Consider the following 21002-nt stretch of genomic DNA (forward strand, 5'->3'; position numbering starts at 1 on the left):
AGAGAGAGAGAGAGAGAGAGAGAGAGAGAGAGAGAGAGAGAGAGAGAGAGAGAGAGATTCCTCTCCCAGTGGTGCCAGCAGCCCCAGTTAACTCACCTACATGAAGAAAGAGAACAGGAGAAGAGAAAGAAAGGAGGAGAGAGAGAGGAGGGGAGGACTGCGACATGAGAGGGAGGCAGACGGGAGGGGAAAGTTTGCAGGTGTGACAGAGACAGAGAAGTAGGAGGGAGGGGAGGCGTCAGGCTATCTGGGTGAGAACGGAGGAAAAGGAGGAGGAGGACTGGAGAAGAGACAGAAGAGATGAGCAGGCAAGGGCATAGCAGCAAAACAGAAGGCTGGGGGTAGAGGCAAAGCAAGGAGCGAGTGGGAGAGGGAAAGAAAAGAGTGAGTGGGAGACACAGAGAGAGAGAGAAAAGGGAGAGAGAGAGGAAGAACGAAGGGGGAGAAAAAAAGAAAGCAAGCAAAGCAAGGGAGAGTGACAGGGACAGAGCCAGCAAAGGAGGAGGAGGAGGTGGGGAGGGGATTGGCAGGGCAGACAGAGCGAGCGGGGGCAGAGAGAGGGAGATTTTGAATCTGTGAGACAGACAAGAGAGACTGAGCTGGTGAGGTGACACAGGCTCGGAGAGGGAGAGAGAGAAAGCAAGGCAGCGTGAGAAGAGGAAAGGAGAGAGAGAGGAGAGAGGAGTGACGACAGTTTGAGTTGTTGCACAGAATACGATGATGGGACTGTACTATCCTAACGTGTTGTCGGTGAGTGTTTATCTCGATATCTTTTCATTTCCTCCTGCTGTGTACACGTCGGCAGTGTCTGTATCTGCCAACGCTAGGGCTCCACTGTACATGAAACGGCATGAGAGCGGACGGCACTGTCATCCAGCATTAAATGTTAATTAACTACTAACAGATGAGGACTCTACTTGACCCGTTTGCTAAGAGTTGGTCCAGTCAGGACATTTCAGACTCTTGTTAGAACTCGGCAGGCGGTTCGCTGTGAAGGATATAAACACTGAAACTAGTGTAGTAGGATGACAGCGAGATACAGGCTGGAGATTGCATCGCTACAATTATGATTCGCTGCGGTGAAATGCACGAGTGGCGATGTATTATTGTACGCCGTTGTTGTGGCATCTGTTCTCCTGCCCAGAGCTAGAAGTGCACGCAATCTGAACATCAAGAGCTGCCACTGCCAGAAACTGTGCTCTGCCATGTATTATGTATGCTCAGAAGAATCTATGTGAACATATAGTACAGCCCGTTAATCCGTGCAGCTGGATATGTAGCAGTTTGCTTCTGCGATCAACTCTATAGGCATTTCTGAAGGGAAAAAGAGTGGAAACAGAGAAGGAATAGGGGGGGAGGAGAGGTAAGTGAAAAACTCTTTCTTCTTTATTGTCCCTGCAGCTGTCTTTGTATATCACTCAAGCCTGTGAGCGAAAGGGACAGGTGTCCACAGAACAGTTGTCTCTGTCTTTTTTTTTTATTACTCACTCTCTCTCTTTCTCTTCGTCCCTTCTCCCTTCTGCATCTCTTTCTATTCAGCTAACAACACCTCCTCACTGTAATTTCTGTGTCACACATTTCACAAACACACAGAAGCTCAAGCACACAGTGGGCTGCAAAGTTGGTGCATAAAGTGTCATGTTCATATCATTACATTTCAATTGGTGTGAGTCAGGATGAGAGAGAGAGAGAGAGAGAGAGTGTGTGTGTGTGTATGTGTCTTCCTGTCTTTGCTTGCATGTGTGTGCTTCTCTTTCAGCTGTACCTTGGATTCCTGCTCTTTTTACTGTTTGACCTCTTTTCTCCCTCCTCTTGCTCTCCCTGGGGCCCTGGCAGCTGTTATCTCAATGTTTTCCTTTAAGAGCCCCTGGAAGAAAGAGGGGGGATGGGATAGAAAAAGAGAGAGAGAATGGGATCATGAGAATAGGAAATTGATTTTTAAGGTGACGGGACACCCTCGGCCAGTTACCAAGGAAGCCCGCAGGTGAGGAAGCTCGCGTTATGCGGAGAGGGACAGATGAGTTGAAATAGGTGGAGAGCCACGCGGAAATGTGACAATATTGTAGGTCAGCTGGAGAGGGCTGGTTTGCTCAGTGACGCAATTTCAGAACGTAGAGCTGACTTTGCAGTTACATGTGTGCATGTGTTCAGACTTGCCTCGCGATGGGGGTAATTTATTAGCTCTTCAATAGCGCTACTTGATCATTTTGACCTGTGCCGTGTTGCACAGTTGGAGCAGCAGATCGGGTGCAAAAGCACAGAAATATTTTCTCAAGCCCCACCTAGGAGTGTGCCCTAAGGCAAGGGAGAGACGCCTACCTGCTGCAAAAAAAAGCTGTGCACACACTGCCACGCTTGCATAAACTGTAAAAGGGTCATGAGGATTCAACCCCCCCCCCCACCACCTCCCAAATCTTGTTATTGATTCTTTGCAGGGTTAACAATGATGGTCGTTAAATGATCCCAATGAGCCGTGTTGCCGTGGCAACTTGCATGAGTCATTTTGTGCTGATTGTTAGATGGTTCGAGGCATGAGGAAAATGTTGATAGGAAAGAGAGAGGTATGTGAGGTAGACACCTTTTGGACTATGCTTCTAACAAAATAGTTATGAAATTGCTCGATTCTTGTGGTGCCATAACGGTTATGCCTCTTTAGCAGCTATTTGCATCTCTAATTGCTCTAAAAGTGCTCTCTGTGAGGCATCTGTGTGGCTTTAAAAATAAAAAAAAAATTTAAAAAAAGAAAACAGCCTTGAAAAGGATAGGGGTTACCCTCACTGACTCTTTGGATAGTGCGGTTGACAGTGACAACACCGCCCTACAGCCGGCTTGTGTACATTTTTAAACCACACTGGACAACCAGATAGGCATTGTGTTGTTGTAGAGCGCTATCCTAAACAAGACAAACTCGTTTCATGGTCATACCGAATATGTTGGAAGAGGCGTACCCACGTCGGGTAAACATGTACCTGTGTGCGAGTTTGTGTGCTCACCTGCACATGTGGCGTGCGGGTTTTAATGACGGATAAATTGTGAACAAATAGTGTCATCATCTTTTTTGTATTGGAGTGTTTATCTTTCATTAAAACGCTGCAGTGGTGCCAAATGGACCAGTGACGCAGCCGGTGAGAACATGACAGGGGAACTGGGAGATGTGTGTTTTCATGCACACATGTATGATGAAGGAGGGGGTCTCCCAGAAATGGCGTTCGAGGAAGGGGACACCCTAGAAGGGAAAGGATGGGGGGTGCATTTGGGAGGGGTTTTGTTTGACAAGCAGACATGTTACCCTATAAGGAGATGGAGGAGAGTGTGGAAGGAGGAGCCTGGACGCCACCGATATCTTGTTGCTATGAGGCAAATGGGCTTGATTGACATTTGTGGGGGTGGGACGTATGCAAGGGTCCCGTCTGGATTTTATGAAGCGTAAAGAAGTGAAGCGCACAGCAGAGAGAGTGGGAGGAAAGGGAGAACAGCAGCAAGAGGAGCAGAGAGGAAGAGCAAGAGGGGGAGGAGGAGGAAGAGTGATGGAGGAGGAGGAGGAGGAGGAGGAGGGGTTGACGTGGGATGGAATAATTTAAAAAGAGGGTGTCTCCTGGCTCATCGGTATGCCGCAGACACGTTGTAAACGTTTCTCCAGCTGTTTGCAGCTCGGGTAACAACAGCACGGACTCAAAAAGCCAAAATTGGAGCCGGACGCTGAAGTTCCCCCACTTAATTCGATTATTTAGCTAAATGTGAGCCGCTGCTAACACACATGAATCACATTTTCCATAGTCAAGTTTGCTGAATTACGCTATAGAGTAATGGCTGGAGGCCAGGGAAAGTAAGATCCTGAAATGTCATTATTCATGTGAAATGACCCAGTGATGCCCTAGTTAGCTGTTAGCCACCTCTCCTCTCCTCTCCTCTCCTCTCCTCTCTCCTCCTTGTGTCTCTGCCTGTAGCGTAGTGAGACTGCTGCAGACGAGCACATTTTATAACATGCCTCCTCAGACGCACTTGCTGCTGATAACTGACCCGAAAGTAAGCCAGCTACAGCTACCGCTCTGAGTCACTGGCTTTGCCTGGCCAACGCATACACTTACACAACCCTTAACATCCTAACACCAGGGGAGCGTAACAAACACACAGAGGGAGACATGCACAAGACATGTACACAAACAAAACCGGACGCGAACCTGAGTGCTGACACAAATGCACAGCACACAGTTTGCTTTTCTACAGGGCAGCACTTCTCTTCAAATTGACCAAGAATGTCCTCCCTCGCTGTCTTTGTGTTCCCCTCCTTATCCTGCTATCTGCGTGCATTTATTCAGTAGATGCTTTTATCCTGATGCAAATTACAAAGGCCACTCAGTCAGCAAAAGGCCCAAAGCTTGAAGGGTTGAGAGACGGGGGGGGGGGGCAGCATGCAGGCACATAATGTTTTTTGTAGATATCAGGCTGTTGACACAGAGTATCAGGTAAGGAGAGGACTGTTGAGATGCAGCTAAAATGGATCTCCTCTGAAAAGGCCAGTCATCAGACACAAATACAAGGTTGTTTTTGGCTTGTATTCCCGCTTCTATTTTGGTCTGGCAGAAGGAGCAGCAACAGCCGGGGTTGTCCATTCTCCTGCAAGGCTGTAGTCTGTTTCTGTGCATGAGCAGCAACAATAAGGAGGCTAGAATGATTGACAGAGTTATGATCTGATCATGAGCTTTTTACTGTGGAAAGATATCAACCCTCAAGTGTGCAGTATTAAAATCCAAGTCACTATCATTCTGTATGAGTTGCATCACAACTTGTCAAGTCCAGGACTGACTCATCTGTAGTCGAATGAGATGTGTCATGAGTCATCAATGTTGGGACTCGAGTACGACAACACTGGAGCCGTGATGAACATTTTACTGCACAGGAGGAGGGTAGCTTTCCCAACAAATGGGACAAAAGGTAGAATTTTACTGCCCATATTTTGTCCTCCAGTCTACATGCGAGTCACTGTGGCAGGGGGATCCCTGAATAAAGTTTTCGCACACATTTTACTTCCTTTGTCTTTGTTATTGGTCCAGTATCTGACTTATTGTCTTATGCAAGGCAGTCTTTTTTGCAGCAAATGGTGTACGAAGCACAAGTGATAGCTTTAGATTTTAAACAAAATTTAAGGTGCACTGCCAGTTTACTTTGTTGGCACTGTTTATTCGATGGTTGAATAGCTTCAGCCGAAAAAAGCCCCAAAACTCCTCCCACATCTTTTAGACTTTGATTTAGGGGTTGGTCTGTCCCACCTTCAGCAATCTCTAATCTGACATTTACATCCACTTTACACTGTGAATGGTCCGATGTGTGGCAGTAAGAAAATGACAATTATGGTCACTTTTGCAAACAATGAATGCAAAACTATGAATCTGATACTATCTGAAAAGTGTGCCATTATCCTCACATTCAAATAAAATGACCTTGTGTCCCTTCTTACTATAGTGTTTGGCTACTTAAGCCACCTTTAAGTTCAAATCAGCGATAAAACATTTTGCCATCTCAGGCCTTTTTAAGCGTAACCCAATCCTTACTTCTCCATGGAACTTAAAGTTAAATGCTATTAGCATTGTCATGTGTAGATGTTTAGCAGGTATAGTATTTACAATGCTCATCTTTTTAGTTTAGCCTGTTAAAATTCTAGCATTTACTGATGCACAAAATACAGCTGATGTGAATCTTGTTAGGTTTGGAATTGTATAAACCAAATTACTCGACAGGGTAACATTTGTTTGTGATGATGGCACTGGATGAAATGTCAAGTGATTGCCTTAACTTCCCTTAATGTTCCTGAAAAGATGATTGGTTGTACCAAACTTCATGGCTGTACATTTGAAGTGTAACTTCACAGTGCGTGAGTTGCTCAGTGACATCCCCAGGCCAGAGAAAAAGGCAGTACACAGTCACAAGGCACCTATGCCACAAATGGTTCTTTTGAGGTGGAGGAATTTTCCCCTCCAGAATCCCCTGAAGCAGACATTAGTGTGGTGGAGGACTGTGATGATCCCGAGCCATATCAATTCGAGGTGTTGGCTCGAGCCCCAGTAATGCCTGAAGCCGGAACTCTCCTACATAGCAGTGGTGTTGCTATCGAGGGACCGTCCTGCCATCTGCAGCTATTACCGAGCCATATGAGGATCTGAGAAGAGAACACACTCCGGTGGTGCTTCTACAGCCGTGAAAAGCAAAAGTCTGAGCCGTTGCACCTAAACTGAAAAACACCAGGTAGAGGGGTAGAGGAAAATAGTGAATGATGAGTCTCATTCAGCATATGTTTGAACATGAGAGACTGTTTCGGTTGTGTGAGTAGGGACGCTCACCTCTGATAAGACTGTGTTAATATTCTTTTTTTTTTTTTTTTTAATTGAATTTCATGATGTAAATAAGTTTTAAACAGTTGACTCAGTCAGCTGGTCAGTATTGGTCAAGCAAGGACCTGAATTTTCATTTATATCAGTATGGCTTGTTGAAGCACTTTCTCGTGTACAGTAAACACACCACCACAGGACAGTCATGTTATTTAGTTTACAGCTCAAAAAACACATTGTACATTTGGTGAGATATTTCAGCATTGGTCAAACCCACAGACACAACACCACCATCACGCCCTCCATAAAAAAGTATAATAAAAAGTATATAAGTATATAAAAGTATAATAATATAGTTTTTCCTGTAATGTTAGTGCTAAGTGTACACGCATACACAAAAGGTTCCCTCATTGCAACAAAACGTTGGCAGTCTATCGTCTCCTTTCTACTTTTCCCATTTCACCACTTCACCCAAGCTGGGTGATCAACTTTCTCTTTCTACCAAGACACAGGAGCGGGTCTAGTTTCTTTATTTCTGTTTGTCAGCTAGGTTAGCGCCTACCTGGTGACCCAGAATGATTCGCTCCACCCACTATCATTTTCACCTCCACAAATGCATTTAATCTAGGATGGGCTGATGCAAGGTGAGGTCATCCAGTGTGTCATTTCGCATATTATGTGTTTTTTTTCCTCTCCTGCAGTTAAATGCCTGATCTAAACTGGCTAATTTCCATGTTTCTGTTCTCCCTTTTTCTGTCTCTCTGAATTGAGCAAATATAATGAATTCAGGATGCCTCATCAGAGGATTGCAGCTCCTGTTCACATTATTACCATCAGTGATGTAACAGAGTAGATTTTTTTTTTTTCACGACAAGGAGAAAATTCTTCACAAATTACCAATTTTCAGGTCTATTTTTAAGCAGTCTTTAATAAAAGTGTAAACTATTAAAAGAAAACAAATTTTAAAAGGAGGTTTTGTGACACGCAGCAGAAAAACACCTTGAAATCTGTTTTGCTTTATGCTGGAAACTCAAACTGGAATGACGATTATACATATACGTTGGTGTGAAATGACTGTAAATGTCTGCAAAAAATCTCTGCAACAAATACCGAGCATCCATTGAAAAGGTACAAGGTGGTTGTGCTGCTACATGAAATGGAGACCGGACAGAAAGGCCGGGATGTGAGGGATGTTATCACTTAGCAAAATCTTAATTTGGATGCTTGTGGACAAGATTGGAAGAGGTTCATACAGCTGCAGGGTTTAGATGAGCGGACACAGCTGCTATCTGAAAATGTGAATGAAGTTAAACTTGGACGCTATGGTCAGTAATCTTGCGGCTGTATTGCTTGAGTGCCAAGTGCTGAAGATGGAGAAAATGGTTTCTGTTCTGGTTGAGGTGGAGACTCTTCACCTGGCAGCCGAGGAGCAAGGACAGTTCAGGCATTTTTTATGTTTTTTTTGTATGACAGGAGAATGTGTGCAGTGAATAGTGTGGCAGCACAGTTTGGTACCAGACTAAAAGTGTTGAGATTAATGATAAACATGCATTTATTACCTGTTATCGGGTAGCGAGACAGAGGGAGATAACAGGATTTCTGGTTGTGATTACGCTGCTGAAATCACAGGAGGCAGACCAGTGCTGCAGTCATTAAAGGTTGAGTTCAAAGCATTTCTCTTAAAGCGTCTGGCACGGTCTCCTTTTGTCTCACATCAGCAGGAAAAAGAGGAACAGCTACAAGGTAAAGCAGTAAAGGGAATGATCTTGTAGTTTATTAGACAAAGAAATGCAGATGGTGCTGAGCTACTGAGAGCCATTCATTTCAAAATAAGAGATTATACTTACCCTTTTATATAAAACCACTTTAATTTCTTAAAATCATGATGGCTTGGCATCCATCAATTTAAATTTTAATTTACTCATGGGAGATTTATTTATCATATCTGTTCCTGGCACAAGAAATATTTCATACTGTATATGATATGCTGCACTACATTATATATATATATATATATATGTACGTACATGCAGGTTATTATTTAAATAGGCAATATATTTTGTTTGGACAGGCACAGAGGAAGCTCGTAGTTTTAGTAAAAAAATATATTAGATATGACTGGCACAGCAGCAGCAAGAGGTGGCATCTTGTTTTCATTTTACACATAGCAGTTTAGCAGCTTTGACATATTAATGCACTCTTCCAACATTTTATTATGAAAGGTAGCGAAGGTTTTAAAGCGAGTAGGTAAATTATTCCACCTGACAAAATTGATTTAAAGAAAGAAGTTCAAATTCAGGACATAAAGATGCTGCTTGATTTACATTTTGTTGTACATTTTTTAACAAATACGCCTGACCTCTCCGTTAAATGCTGTATTTACTTTGGTTTATCTCCGTTAATTACAAGACTAAGTTCCCTCCCACTCTTCTCTGGCTGCAGCACTGCCGAAGCCGCTCTCATGTCACAGTATCGATGTGATCCGAGTCGACTGTGTGCGTCCCCCTGGTTTGTTACTGAGTCGAGGGGCCGGAGTACAGTGTCACAGGTGTGACGCCGAGAAAGGTCAAAAAGCTGGGAGACAGATGGCACGCACACATACACATACACACACACACACACACACACACAAACACACACATACACATGCACATAAATACACACCCTCCCACACACTTTTAACACTCCCAAAGGGACAGTGATCTATTGTGCAACTCAGATGGGCATCGCTGCAGCCTGTCACTCACACACACAAACACACACCAACACATACACACTTGAAGTGAATGTAGCCAAGCAGATGTCTTGTAAGCTTGGTGGAGTCTTTTTAGATGTGATATAATTTTGGTGGTGGGAAAAAAAAAAAAAAAGACACCAAATATTACTTTTACAAATGAATTATTATCATTACTGTCTGCTTCTAGAGCAACCACATTACTACTATTAATACGACTACTACTAATAATGATAGTGAATACGATAATGATAATAATGATTAGTCATAGGAGAAGAACAAAGACATTAATCAGACAGAGAAAAAAGAATATGCTCAACTAAAGGTTAAACATTGGCTGCAAGTTTGTATTTATAAAGATCTTTTTTTTTTTTTTTTTTTAAATCTTTTACGATGTAAATTTCTGTTTTGGTTGTGTTTGATGCTTTATATTGATTCATATGATTCAGTCTTTTGGTTCTTAAGTTATTCCTGTGAAATACTGCTGCCTTTCTGTCTTGATAAAGGTTAGAGGATTCTGAAAAAAAAAACACGGATAATAATGGGGTTCAGAAAATGTGTCATAGTTTTACTGACAAAGGCTGATATTTTGGGGGGTTTTTTTAGCCAGGCAACTAACATGAATAATAATGGGTTGACACTGACGGTCATTTGTTCCATCAAGTTGATCCAGACTGAGATATTTCAACAAATTTCATGCGTTCATGGTCCTCAGTGAATGCAGCCTACAGATTTTGGTTGAATTTTCTGCTTGTTTTTGTGTTACTCTGTAATTTATTTACCACCCGGTGCAGATATTAGAGTTATAAATAGATCTGAAAGACAGTGATGTTGGGTTTATCTTTTGCAGCTATGGGTTGGAGACAGACCATGCCTTTCCTATCAGTCATCACCTTTTATTGTCCATCCCGCCCCCCCCTTCTCTCTCCCATCCCTGCAGCCTCCCTTCGCTCTCCAGCTATTACCATTTAGGGTATCCATGCCCCACTGCCAGCAGCAAGGAATGTGTGTGTATTTGTGTGTGTCGTGTTATAGTGTGTATTATGTATGTTTGTGCGCCTCCACCATATTGGACACCTGCATTGTTCTCCTACTAGTGTCGGCAAATTAAACAAGTATCTTCTGGGGGGCAATAACAAAATACTTGAGCAGGCTTCCTCACTAACAGTTGGTCTTTGTGTGAGCATTTAGGTGTGTGGGTGTTTGCATGTCAAAGGTGGTTTGTGTGCAGAGGCGTTTGTGAGTGTGTGTGAAGGCATTAGACACTCATCATTGTACAACACACTGAGCATGGAGGCATCTGACCCTCAATAATAGATGTGCCTGCAGTGAATATTTAATGGGTGGGGGGTGTAGATACATGCACGCTTTTACGCACACATTCGTGGGGAAATGGAAACATAATATCTATGCCTGTATGACTTTTACACTGAAGCTCTTGGGAAAGTTGTCATTGTGTGGTTGGGTGATGCTCTCTGTAAAAGATACTGTGGAATTTCGCCAGCTGGCTACTTTAGTCTTCGCTCCCTCCTCACCCTCCTCACCCTCCTCTTCTCTCTCTCACCTTCTTCTGACAGGGCTCTCAGGATAGTGCTGGCGGTCAGGAGGGACTCGTACCCCCACCTTTCTCCGCGTTCCCACCTCCTCCACCACCGCCCCCCCAGAACGGCCTGGCCCTGGATTACGGGGGCAGCCTGTACGCAGCAGGGGCCGTCCAGGGCCCCGTGGAAGCCGGCGGAGCAGCGAACAGCGCAGCCAACGCCGCCAACAGCCTCAGTGCCCAAGTGAGTGCCGAACAGCATCGGGCCTTCACCTTGAGAGGGCGCAAAGAGCAAACGTGTTTAGGGATATGTAAAAATATAATAGCAGGGGTGCACAATACTGACTCTGATAACAAATATTAGGCTACTGACCAATTACAGGTTTGATGCAACTTTCCTTTTCTTCCCAAATTTACAATCCGCAAACCTCTGTGTAGAGCTCATTACGGTCTTTTGTCCATCTGCAGGCTGCAGCTGCATATTCAGGCTCAAATTATCAAACCTGCTCCAACAGGTCACCTGGAAAATTGAGGTCCAGTACTCAATCTCATTTAGCTAAAAGAAAATAGGAAAAATCAAAAAATAACTTTTTGATACCCAGCTTAAAGGTATAGTTTGAAATCCAGCAAGTTATAGTGTCTGGACTAGAAATAGTCCAGTATGCAAGTCCCTGCAAACCCACAACTTGGTTTTTATTTTTAAACTAATACGTTTATATTCATCAAGCCTTTTGAAAAGCAAAAAAAAAAAAAAAAGGTCAATTGTTCATTTCCCAAATCTATTTCTTTAATAAGTTCAATGTCTGTGCTGATAACAAAACCACAATATTAGTACATCTCTGGTAAGTCATAGGTTTGACGGATATGGATAAAAGCTTTAAGTATCTGTAATGTCTGATTGTTTATTCAAAATTTTAAAAAAATATGTTGAATAATTCAGTCTCATTATTAAGATTCAAATGCCTAATGATGGCTTTGACAAATCTCTGGCATGCCATCAACTCAAAAATGTTAAAATTACAATTATTTAAAACTGAGAAAAAACACTCACAGTTGAGGAGCTGCATATTTTTGCTAGATGAAATTACAGCTCATCAATTAATTCCAAAAGTCGTCACTAGAGTTTGTTGATAAAATTCAAGGAGTTAAATACCTGGAATATCATTTACTACTGCGTCCTGTAAGTCCAATGTTAGTCAGCGCAGTCATCCTCACTTATTTATACAATATTGCACACAGTTGTGGAATATAACCAGTTAGTGCAGAGATACAAAGCTGAAACACTGATCAATGAGCTAGTGTATCACAGCCAGACCTCTCTCCACAGTTCTGTGTCAGCTCTGCAGAATGGTCTGACATCACCTCAATATCATTATCATTTTACTATAAGGGGAAAAAACACACTGGCTTGTTTGTATTTTATAAAACTGATCACGATCAACTTGGACAAAACTAAGCTCAGGATGCAAAGATGATGTCCCTGCAAAATAGCGTGAGAGGTGAACTTATTTTAGTGTAACATTTGTACATAGGAAGACGAGTGCGAAATGGTTAACTCACCGAAAAAACAAACCGAGCCTGCCTTATGGTATCATCTAAATTTTGTCAAAACTTGCCATTGTTAGTGTTTAGGTTGCTGCTTGGAAATGTTGTTATTGATTCCGATAGCGAATGGGATTTGTTTGGTTGATTGTGGAGGCTTGTATCTGCAGTCTGAATCTAATTAGTCGATCTGCAGAAAGCTTGAAGCTATTTTGACAATCCATTAATCACTTAAGTCATTCGTTCGAGCAAAAAAATAAAAAAAAACAAAACTTCTTAAATGTAGTAGTTTCAGTTTTTAATATCTTTAATTAATATTTTCAATTTGTGAGTTATATTTCATGTTTTACTTTGCTGTTGGTAAAACAAAACGAGTGCTCTGAAAACATTGTCTTCATTTCTGGTAAATTGCATGGACATTTTTCACCGTTTCTTGACATCGTCTATACACGCTGATTAATCGATTAATCAAGATAATAAACAGCTAATTAATCCATAATGAAAATGACGAGCTGCATGCCTGGTGCGAGAAATACAAATCTCTGGCAGATGGCAGTGAATCTATCATCTCATGGTGGACTTCATATTGTCTTCGCACAATCATAACAAGACCTCTTTGTTTCCTCCTCTGTGTTTCTTTCGTGTCCTCTGCGTCCATCTGTCCCAGCAGTCAGATGGATCATCCCAGATTGACGGCCAGTCTGGGGTTGGCTCGGGTGGAGGAGGCGGTGGGGGGAGCGTCGGGGACGATTCGGACGCCAAGGGGACCCCCAAACGCCTCCACGTATCCAACATCCCCTTCCGCTTCCGAGATCCAGACCTAAGACAGATGTTTGGGGTATGTGGAGCAAAATATTCCTCATTTTCATTGTGCATCATCACGTAACAATAGTAGCTTCAGATTAAAAAGCAGACAGTTAGTAAAAATAACCCATCTGCTGACGTCAGCAGCCTGACCTCAAGATTTCTTCTCATTGTCAGTGGATTTCTTAAGAACCTCATGTGATGTTTTAAACAAAAATACAGCTCTGTCGCATCTGTCTCGGCTAAAAAGAATCGGTTGTCCCATTTGACTAAAAATCCAAAATGATTATTTTGAATTTCATCTTGTTATTTACAGTGAGGTGTAATATTCTGGCCTTGTGCCTGGCTGTTTTGTAAGAGGAACGTCTCCGAAATGCAGTGCAGCAAAAAGAGCAGAGGCAAGAAAGATTTTGTAGAAGAGCAGACTCTTCCAGCTGGCTCAGTGCCAGCTCATCATCTTTGCAGAGTGCTGACACCCTGTGGCGACGTGCAGCATGTGGCTTTACATGCTCAGCCTCTTCACTCTCCTCCTCTTCTGTTTTTTTTGTTGTTGTTGTTTTTTTTGTTGCAGCAATTTGGCAAAATCCTCGATGTTGAGATCATTTTCAACGAGAGGGGTTCCAAGGTACGACAGTAAGAAAAAATAAATAAATAAAAAATCACATCAAACATTGAAAATTTGTGAACAAAAATAGGCTCGCTTAACTGGTATTTTCTGACTTTTCCTTTCCCCTTCTTCCCCCTCTGCACTGTATGCAGGGCTTCGGTTTTGTCACATTTGAGTCGAGTGCAGATGCAGAGCGAGCCCGAGAGAAGCTTCACGGTACGCTGGTGGAAGGGCGTAAAATCGAGGTAACTCACAACCCTCGCCCCCTTTTTTTCGAAAACAGTGACCATTTTCTCCTCTGTTTCCCCTCCATGTTCGACAATGAGAATGAGTTTATTCTGGCTGTTACTGCCCCAGAGACATTTTTTTCCGGATGGCTGTTCTGTGTTCAACTCTAACCCCTCTAGCTTCACTATAGCATGGTGCAGTGGTGCCGCACGCTCAGACGTCTCTTTTGACAGCACTTTCCCCGTCGATGTTCATGCTGTCGTGGATGTTCTTTTTGATGTTGTGGGCTGTCCATTGCACCTTGATCTTTTTAAAGCTGTGTGGTTTGCAAAGCATGCTGGGTGGAGTGGCTACACAACAGGCATGGCTGGAGAGACGTCACAACGACACAATTTGCCGACGATATCTGCTTCTGTTACAGCATGTAGGATCATTTTTGTTTTCTTTCTGTTTTTTCCTGCACCTTTTCCATCACCATCATCACTTCTTCCATGATCACGATGAGTGGCTATTTTGGTTTATGGTTGTGTTTTATGACTGGAAGGGCAGTTAAAAGCCTCTCAGTTATTTTCCTTTGGAAAAAAAAAGTGCTTGCTGGTATCTGTGAGAGGCTACTGTATGTTGCATGGATGGAGCATAAGGTCAGATGTTGTCAAGGAGATTTTCCCCATTCCTTTCACTTAACATTATGCGGCTGCTTCTGGGTCGCAGATTTTATGTTTTGATGTGTTAAGAGACTGATGCATGTTGAGGGCATTTTCAGGGGGCAGTTTTGGGAATGAGACTGCTGTGAGAAGTGTGGTGTCATTTTTGATACTTAAACAAAAACAAAAAAATTTAATTTCAGACATGCAAGATGGATGGTACAAATACGAGAAATGTATTGTTTACACGCACACACTTGCATCCACCTCTCCTGAAAAAGAACACCAGATCTCATGGAAGTGCATTTTGTTGTGATATATTTATTTATTTATTTTTTTTTTTAAATTTGTCAGCATGAGCTCAGATTTCAGTTGCAAATGGCCTTGGGAGATCAAATACACCATGCTTTTGCCATTTGCTCTGGCGCTTGAGTTTAAAATCACGCTTTAATTTATTTATTTTTACGTGCTACTCAAGCTCTTCTGCATGATCTCGAATGTCCTGCACTCTTCTTCTCTGTGTCTGTGTGTGGGTGTGCAGAATTTAAAAAGATGGAGGGTGGAGAAAGAATGAACAAGTGAAGAGAATGCTATAGATAGCTGTCGTACCCTCTCCTTTCCTTTTTTTGTTTGTTTTTTTTTTTGTTTGTTTTTATTGGTTCTCCTCCATCTCTCTCCACTCTTTTTCACCAGGCCAGTCTGTCTGTCTGTCTGTCTGTCTGTCTGTCTGTCTCCCAGTTTGTGTCCCCATATGCACCTGCATCTCTGCTGTCCATCCCTCCCCCCATATCTCTGTCCATGACCCTGTCCTGGGATGTAGTCAGGTAGCCTAAACAGTGGAGAATGGGATTAAGTTTGTTTTTTGAGTGATTATTTTGTCAGTTATTTGAATATAATCTGGGCAATGATATCGTATTGAGTCTCCCTCCTAAGTTAGATTTATAATTTCTGACATTTTCTCTTTCCATTTTGTTTGCTCCTTTACAAACCTTTATGATCTGTGTTAGCAGTGGGTTTTTAGAGGCTAGATTGTTGTGACATGGCTGATACCTGTAGCTGACTGTTGACACGTGACCTGTTACATCACTTCCTCTCTACCACAGGGTGGGGGTTGCTTTTCATTACCTCGTTTGTTTATGTTTTTCTTTTCTTTTTTTTTTCTTTCCTTTTTTGGTTCATCATTTCTTTCTTACATATATTTTCTCTATTTCCCTGATGATTTTTGTATGTTGTTGTTGTTGTCAGTCTCCACGGTAACTGCTCGCGTGTCCTCACGCCGTTTCCCTGGCAACGGTAAGTTGTGTACACATGGCATCATCTTTGAATGACCCCTCCCCCACCCCATCCGTCCAAATGAAATAAAATGCACCCAACACCCAAATGAAGGACTCCTTTTGCTGAAGGGAGCTTAATTGATTGATTGATTGATTGATTGATTGATTGATTGATTGATTGATTGATTGATTGATTGATTGATTGATTGATTGATTGATAAAAACCTGATTGGCTAATCCTGTGATTGATTGGGGAGGTGGTGAATGAAACGATTACGAGATTAGCCATTGACCGCATGGCATTATAAAGGCCACTTGTATAACTGAATGTACTGCATCTATCTGCAAGTGCAACAACTATGACTACCACTTCTTATGCATTCATTCCAATCACCTCTCTAACTGCATTCAGCATTTAATTCCAGAGCTGTATCCTGCATGGTTTACTCTCTTTCTCGTCATGTGTATGACGTCATATAGTACTATGTCATCTCTCTGTGTCATGTGTCAGCCAATAGCTGCATTTTTGCACCTTAGTGGGACAGCATGCTGAAGCATGAGTGCTATGTTAGCTTTACTGGAGAAGGGATAATAGTTGTCTGTATATCATGGCGTGCTGTAGTGCTTGATTATCACTTTCTGTATCAATTTGTAGATTGCAGACAGTTGTAGAGGTACGGCTGTGCAGACTCAACATTCAAATTAAAGCTATAAATGTGGATGACTAGTGTGTGTCCCAAAAGGGGATGCAAGCATTGTATAATTTAAAGCAAATCTGCTCTTTATGTTGTATGTAATATGTACACTTAGAAACTGAGACAATTAAGAAAGAAAAAAAGCTGTCGTGAAGTAATTTGTAGCAAGCTTCTACATTTCTACCAGTGACAGCTTTTCTTTGTTCTGATTTCTGTAAAGAGGTGTCCTTGTTTTTACTTTTTGATCACTTTGGTTCTGGATGGTGTGTGTTGGTGGTTGTGTGCTTCGAGGTGTTTCTGGTGTGTGACACTGATCTGAAATGCCTGGCAGTGTTTCACAGCCATGGTTTGATTTGATTATTTTTATTTTTTATTTTTTTGTCTTTTGTTCTTTTTTGAGGAATGATATTTGCATCCCCCATCCTCTCTGTCTTTTATCTAGGCTCTTCTCTTTCTGTATTTGTTCTTGCTCCATTCATCATTTCTCCATCATTGCTCATGTACGGTTAGACCAAGCGTAGGCAAACGGTCAGATGTACGTTGTATGTGTGTATCGCATCTTGTTGTTTGTTTGTTCGTTAGAAGAACTGCACATTTGGATGGATTGTTCACTCTCTTTGTCTCTCTTTTCTCCACATCATGTATGTGTTTTTCTGTGTCTTTTCATGTGGACTGGCTCCTCCTCCTTCTGCATCCCTCTATATTTCTGTCTTTTCTCTGTTGTTCTCTCTCCCTGCTCTTCCTCCTTTTTCTGTATGATGTGTATTTGATTGGGAGGGCTGCCAACCTTTTTTGATTGGTCTCTTGCTGCATCTGATGCTTGCTGACTGGCTAGTTTTGCTCACCTCTGGTGATGTGATGCGCTCCTGATTGGCTGTGTGTAATTTGTGTATGAACTCTTCGATTGATGTTTTTTGCATTGTGTTCAACTGATGAATCTGCCGCTTAATTCACCTTCTTTTTCCCTCCTTTTTTTTAAAAGGTAGCAATATAATGGTCTTGGATTTCTTTTTGAATGCCTTTGTTCTGAAATATTTTGTTGTTTTCTTTGTTCTGTGTGCCAATGGTTGCATTGTTTGTGTGCAAAACTGCCTGACTACTCACCAGGATCCTTGTTTTCAATGTCTTTCTCCTTCAAAAGAAGTGCATGCATCAAATACCATTGCTGCTCATCAACAGAATTAACCCCTGTCATAAGTTAGAAAACAGTTTCAAGTGTAATGGCACTTCAAGCACCAGTTCAATATGAAAGCTCCAGTCATCATGTGAAGAGTATCAACTTTGTGTGTCACAGAATACATTTAGCTTAATACAGAATCAAACACAAACTATTCTGTGATTGGATTGTGCAACATTTCGATAATTGCTTACTACTTGTGTATCTATTAAGTCGAGTGAAATTGCCCTCTGACCGCTTTCTTTGGTGTCCAGGTTAATAATGCCACAGCCAGAGTGATGACAAACAAGAAGATGACAACACCATACTCTAATGGAGAGGGTCTTGCAGCACTACCGTATGGTAATGTATATTGTACAGTCAGACCCGCTAGATGTGGCTGAAACCACTATCGCCATATTAAAGTATTTTTCGAATTTTGGTTTGGCATCAAATTGTGACAAATTTATGTATATAGTTATACATGTAACACTCAGACTAATGTCAATGCAATGAATGACATTAAACTGACCTGATATGATCATTATGTCTTTAAAAATCCATATATTGAGTAAATGTCCTGTGAACATTAAAAGCTCTATACAGCCTCTCTCTATAATAAACAGCAGAGAAGTCATAAAAAATGTCAGTTGAGTCTGATGTGAAACATTGCTTTAAATGTGTGTTGTAATTTTTGTTGACTGTAGCTGGATGGAAGTTGAGTCCCATGGTTGGCGCCATGTACAGTCCTGAGCTCTATACAGGTGAGACAACAAGAGCTGGCTTTTTATTTAACTGAATAAGACTGATGGAGGCAATATATGCAGAACTGTTTCTAGTATTTTTTCAAGCAAAGTGAGGATGCATTGCTTTTTCCTCATTGTATACAACTGTACACTGGATATCTTTGGATTTTGGATGTAATAAAACAGGATATTTGAATTGTTTCCCACAGACATTTGTTGACTTGTGGCTTTTACAGACCAAATGCTTGAGGAAATGATCTGTAAATGAATCAATATATGTAAATCTCCATTTCCAGTGTTATTATTAGAAATAATCTATCCTCATTCTGGCCCTCGTATCTCTATCTTTCTCTCAGTACCGGGGTTTCCATACCCGGCAGCAGCAGCAGCTGCCTCCACTGCTGCGACCTTTCGAGGCGCTCATCTCCGGGGTCGTGCTCGGCCCGTCTACAGTGCAGTTAGGGCAGCCGTCCCACAACCTGCCATCCCGACCTACCCAGGGTAAACACACTTTAAAGAAACAACAGTAAACTGCTGTTAATAATGACAAGTAGACATGTATAGGACTTCTTAAAAGCATGACTTCACTTGTTATAAAAATAGTACTTGAGTGCATGCTGTGTGTTTGAATATATTTTATTGAAATTTTGACAGTGATAGTTTGCTGAACTGAAATACCATTTCCTTGTACCTCAAAAGTGGTAGTATGATCTTTTAGTGCACTAAGATCAAATGAAGTAGTATTCCTTTCTTTCAAAGTAGCAGTAGTATCACTTTAAAGTTGGTGCAGCTGTATACAAAGAGGTGGTATTTTGTCTTGCATGTTGCACGGTGTGTAATAATCTCACCCTTTTTTTTCTTCTCTCTCTCACAATCTGTTTGGCACCATTTTCTCACCTCCCTCCCTCCTTCAATTGTCACTCCCATTTGTTGTTTTCTGCAACGGCCACACGGTGGCGCATCACACCATTTTTTTTTTTTTCGTTTTGTTTTGTCTGTTTGGACTTTCCACCACTGCTCCTGCGAACTCTCTACCTTTCCCTTCCGTTTTCCTTCCCTGTCTGTCTGTCTCTCTCTCAGTGTGATGGCCTATCAGGATGGCTTTTACGGTGCAGCTGATCTCTATGTAAGTATGCCTGTCTCTCCTCCACTGCCTCACTCGTCACCGACGTTTCTCCCCCTCTTGCCTGTGGGTTTTTTCAAGTGTGAAACAGCACAAATCAAACCCACAGAGACGTGTACTTTTGAGTGTTTTGATTCATCACCCCTTGACAACTTAAATTCTGATTTTTATTTTTTTTTTATCATCCCTTTTCCATATGCACATAATGTCTACTCACATGTTAAATATTCCATCAATAATGCATAATTACACAATAAGCCAGCAGCGAAATATGGTCCCTCAGCAGCCCAGTTCAAACTTTAGTCACATGCTCATTCATGAGTAGACTCCTCTTGGGTTTCTTTCTGTGCATTTGTGAGTTAGTTTGTATCAATGTGATTATGACTGTGTGCCTGTGTGTGTAATGGTGTGTGTGTGTGCGTGTGTGTGTGACCAGGTTGACAATAGCTGTTTCTGTTCTCTCTGTAGACTAGTGTTTCAGGACATTAGTGGCAGATTGCCCCAGGTAGGGTTTACACACTCTGTGTGAGAGCCAGTGTGCATCCTCCTCGTCTCCAATGACTGCGTGCTGCTAGACATTATTGACCATCTGAGATTGAAATGCCTTCTCTGTCTTCTTCTACTAACTCACTGGATTCTGACATGGGCGGAGTTGCGGAAGGGGGAAAAAAAGAATTAAGTTTAATGTCGGAAAGAATTCAAAACATCTGCAAGTGAGGCGGATAGACATTTTTTTGTAATTAAAGGCAGCAAAGTAGGGGAATGATGCAGCAGAGATCTTGTGATATAATTTTACTTACATTGGGATAAGCCAAACACCCAGCGAAGTACATGAATTCTGTACACTATATTATTGTATATCCATTTGTTTGTAAATACGTATGTTAAAAATTATCATTTGGCATCATGTTCAAGTTCTGAACATGATGACTATATTGTGTCTGAACACACAATATAGTGACACAATATGAAAGTATCGCCTTATTTTTTAATAACTGCAGTTCTTTTTATTTTAAGATCCTTTTCTCTAAAACTGAGTGAACTGGGGCGAAACGCCGATATGTTTCAAGTCAGAACATTTGATAATTTTGTTCTTACGAAGTTTCACTTCAGACATCGTGTCCTGCAGCTACTGAGACAGTTCAGTAACATGATCCATTTCCATTATGAAGAAGCAGACACAACATGCCATAAAAAAACCAAAAACACAAGTCACACTATAATATAATAACACAAAAACACACTGGCAGTCAGAGGGATGTAGGGTAAGGATATTGTTCCAATCAGCAGTAATTCAGACCCCTTCCAGGAATCTCCCTATCTGTTTCACCTGTGGCATGCTAACTGAATCAATGTCAGCATGCGGACATACTTACAAGGCTGACCCCTGCCCTCCCAGTCCCTCCTATTCTCCCCAAACTCTTTCCTTTTCTTTCTATAAGCTCCTTTTTTCCTCTTTCTTTATCTTTCCCTCCCTCAGCAGTTAAAACCTGTTCTGTTACCTACAGTAGCTTTGGATTTCCTCTTCCTGCTGTTCTCTGCCTTTTATTATTATTCTCCCGATCCCTCCTCTTCTTTTAACC

The 21002-nt window shown here is 41.9% G+C and overlaps 1 protein-coding gene across 5 annotated transcripts in view; it reads left to right on the plus strand.

Annotated features, from left to right (window-relative positions):
- The window catches only part of rbfox2 (RNA binding fox-1 homolog 2), a 35202-nt gene that overhangs the window by 10208 nt on the left and 3992 nt on the right, over positions 1 to 21002 (plus strand). Inside the window, exons 3-11 of one of the 5 annotated variants that reach the window (XM_008277417.1) lie at positions 10638 to 10844; positions 12810 to 12980; positions 13518 to 13571; positions 13706 to 13798; positions 17826 to 17913; positions 18258 to 18314; positions 18653 to 18797; positions 19377 to 19422; positions 19888 to 19924. In XM_008277417.1, the coding sequence (XP_008275639.1) occupies positions 10638 to 10844; positions 12810 to 12980; positions 13518 to 13571; positions 13706 to 13798; positions 17826 to 17913; positions 18258 to 18314; positions 18653 to 18797; positions 19377 to 19422; positions 19888 to 19908 (882 nt within the window). In that variant the 3' untranslated portion in view covers positions 19909 to 19924. Of the gene's footprint in view, positions 1 to 634; positions 751 to 10637; positions 10845 to 12809; positions 12981 to 13517; positions 13572 to 13705; positions 13799 to 17825; positions 17914 to 18257; positions 18315 to 18652; positions 18798 to 19376; positions 19423 to 19887; positions 19925 to 21002 lie in introns of those variants that run through there. The other 4 variants (XM_008277423.1, XM_008277395.1, XM_008277412.1 and 1 more) reach the window with 4 other exon arrangements.

This window comes from Stegastes partitus, unplaced genomic scaffold (genome assembly GCF_000690725.1).
Source record: "Stegastes partitus isolate 25-593 unplaced genomic scaffold, Stegastes_partitus-1.0.2 Scaffold3, whole genome shotgun sequence".
In the NCBI taxonomy this organism is placed as follows: domain Eukaryota; kingdom Metazoa; phylum Chordata; class Actinopteri; family Pomacentridae; genus Stegastes; species Stegastes partitus.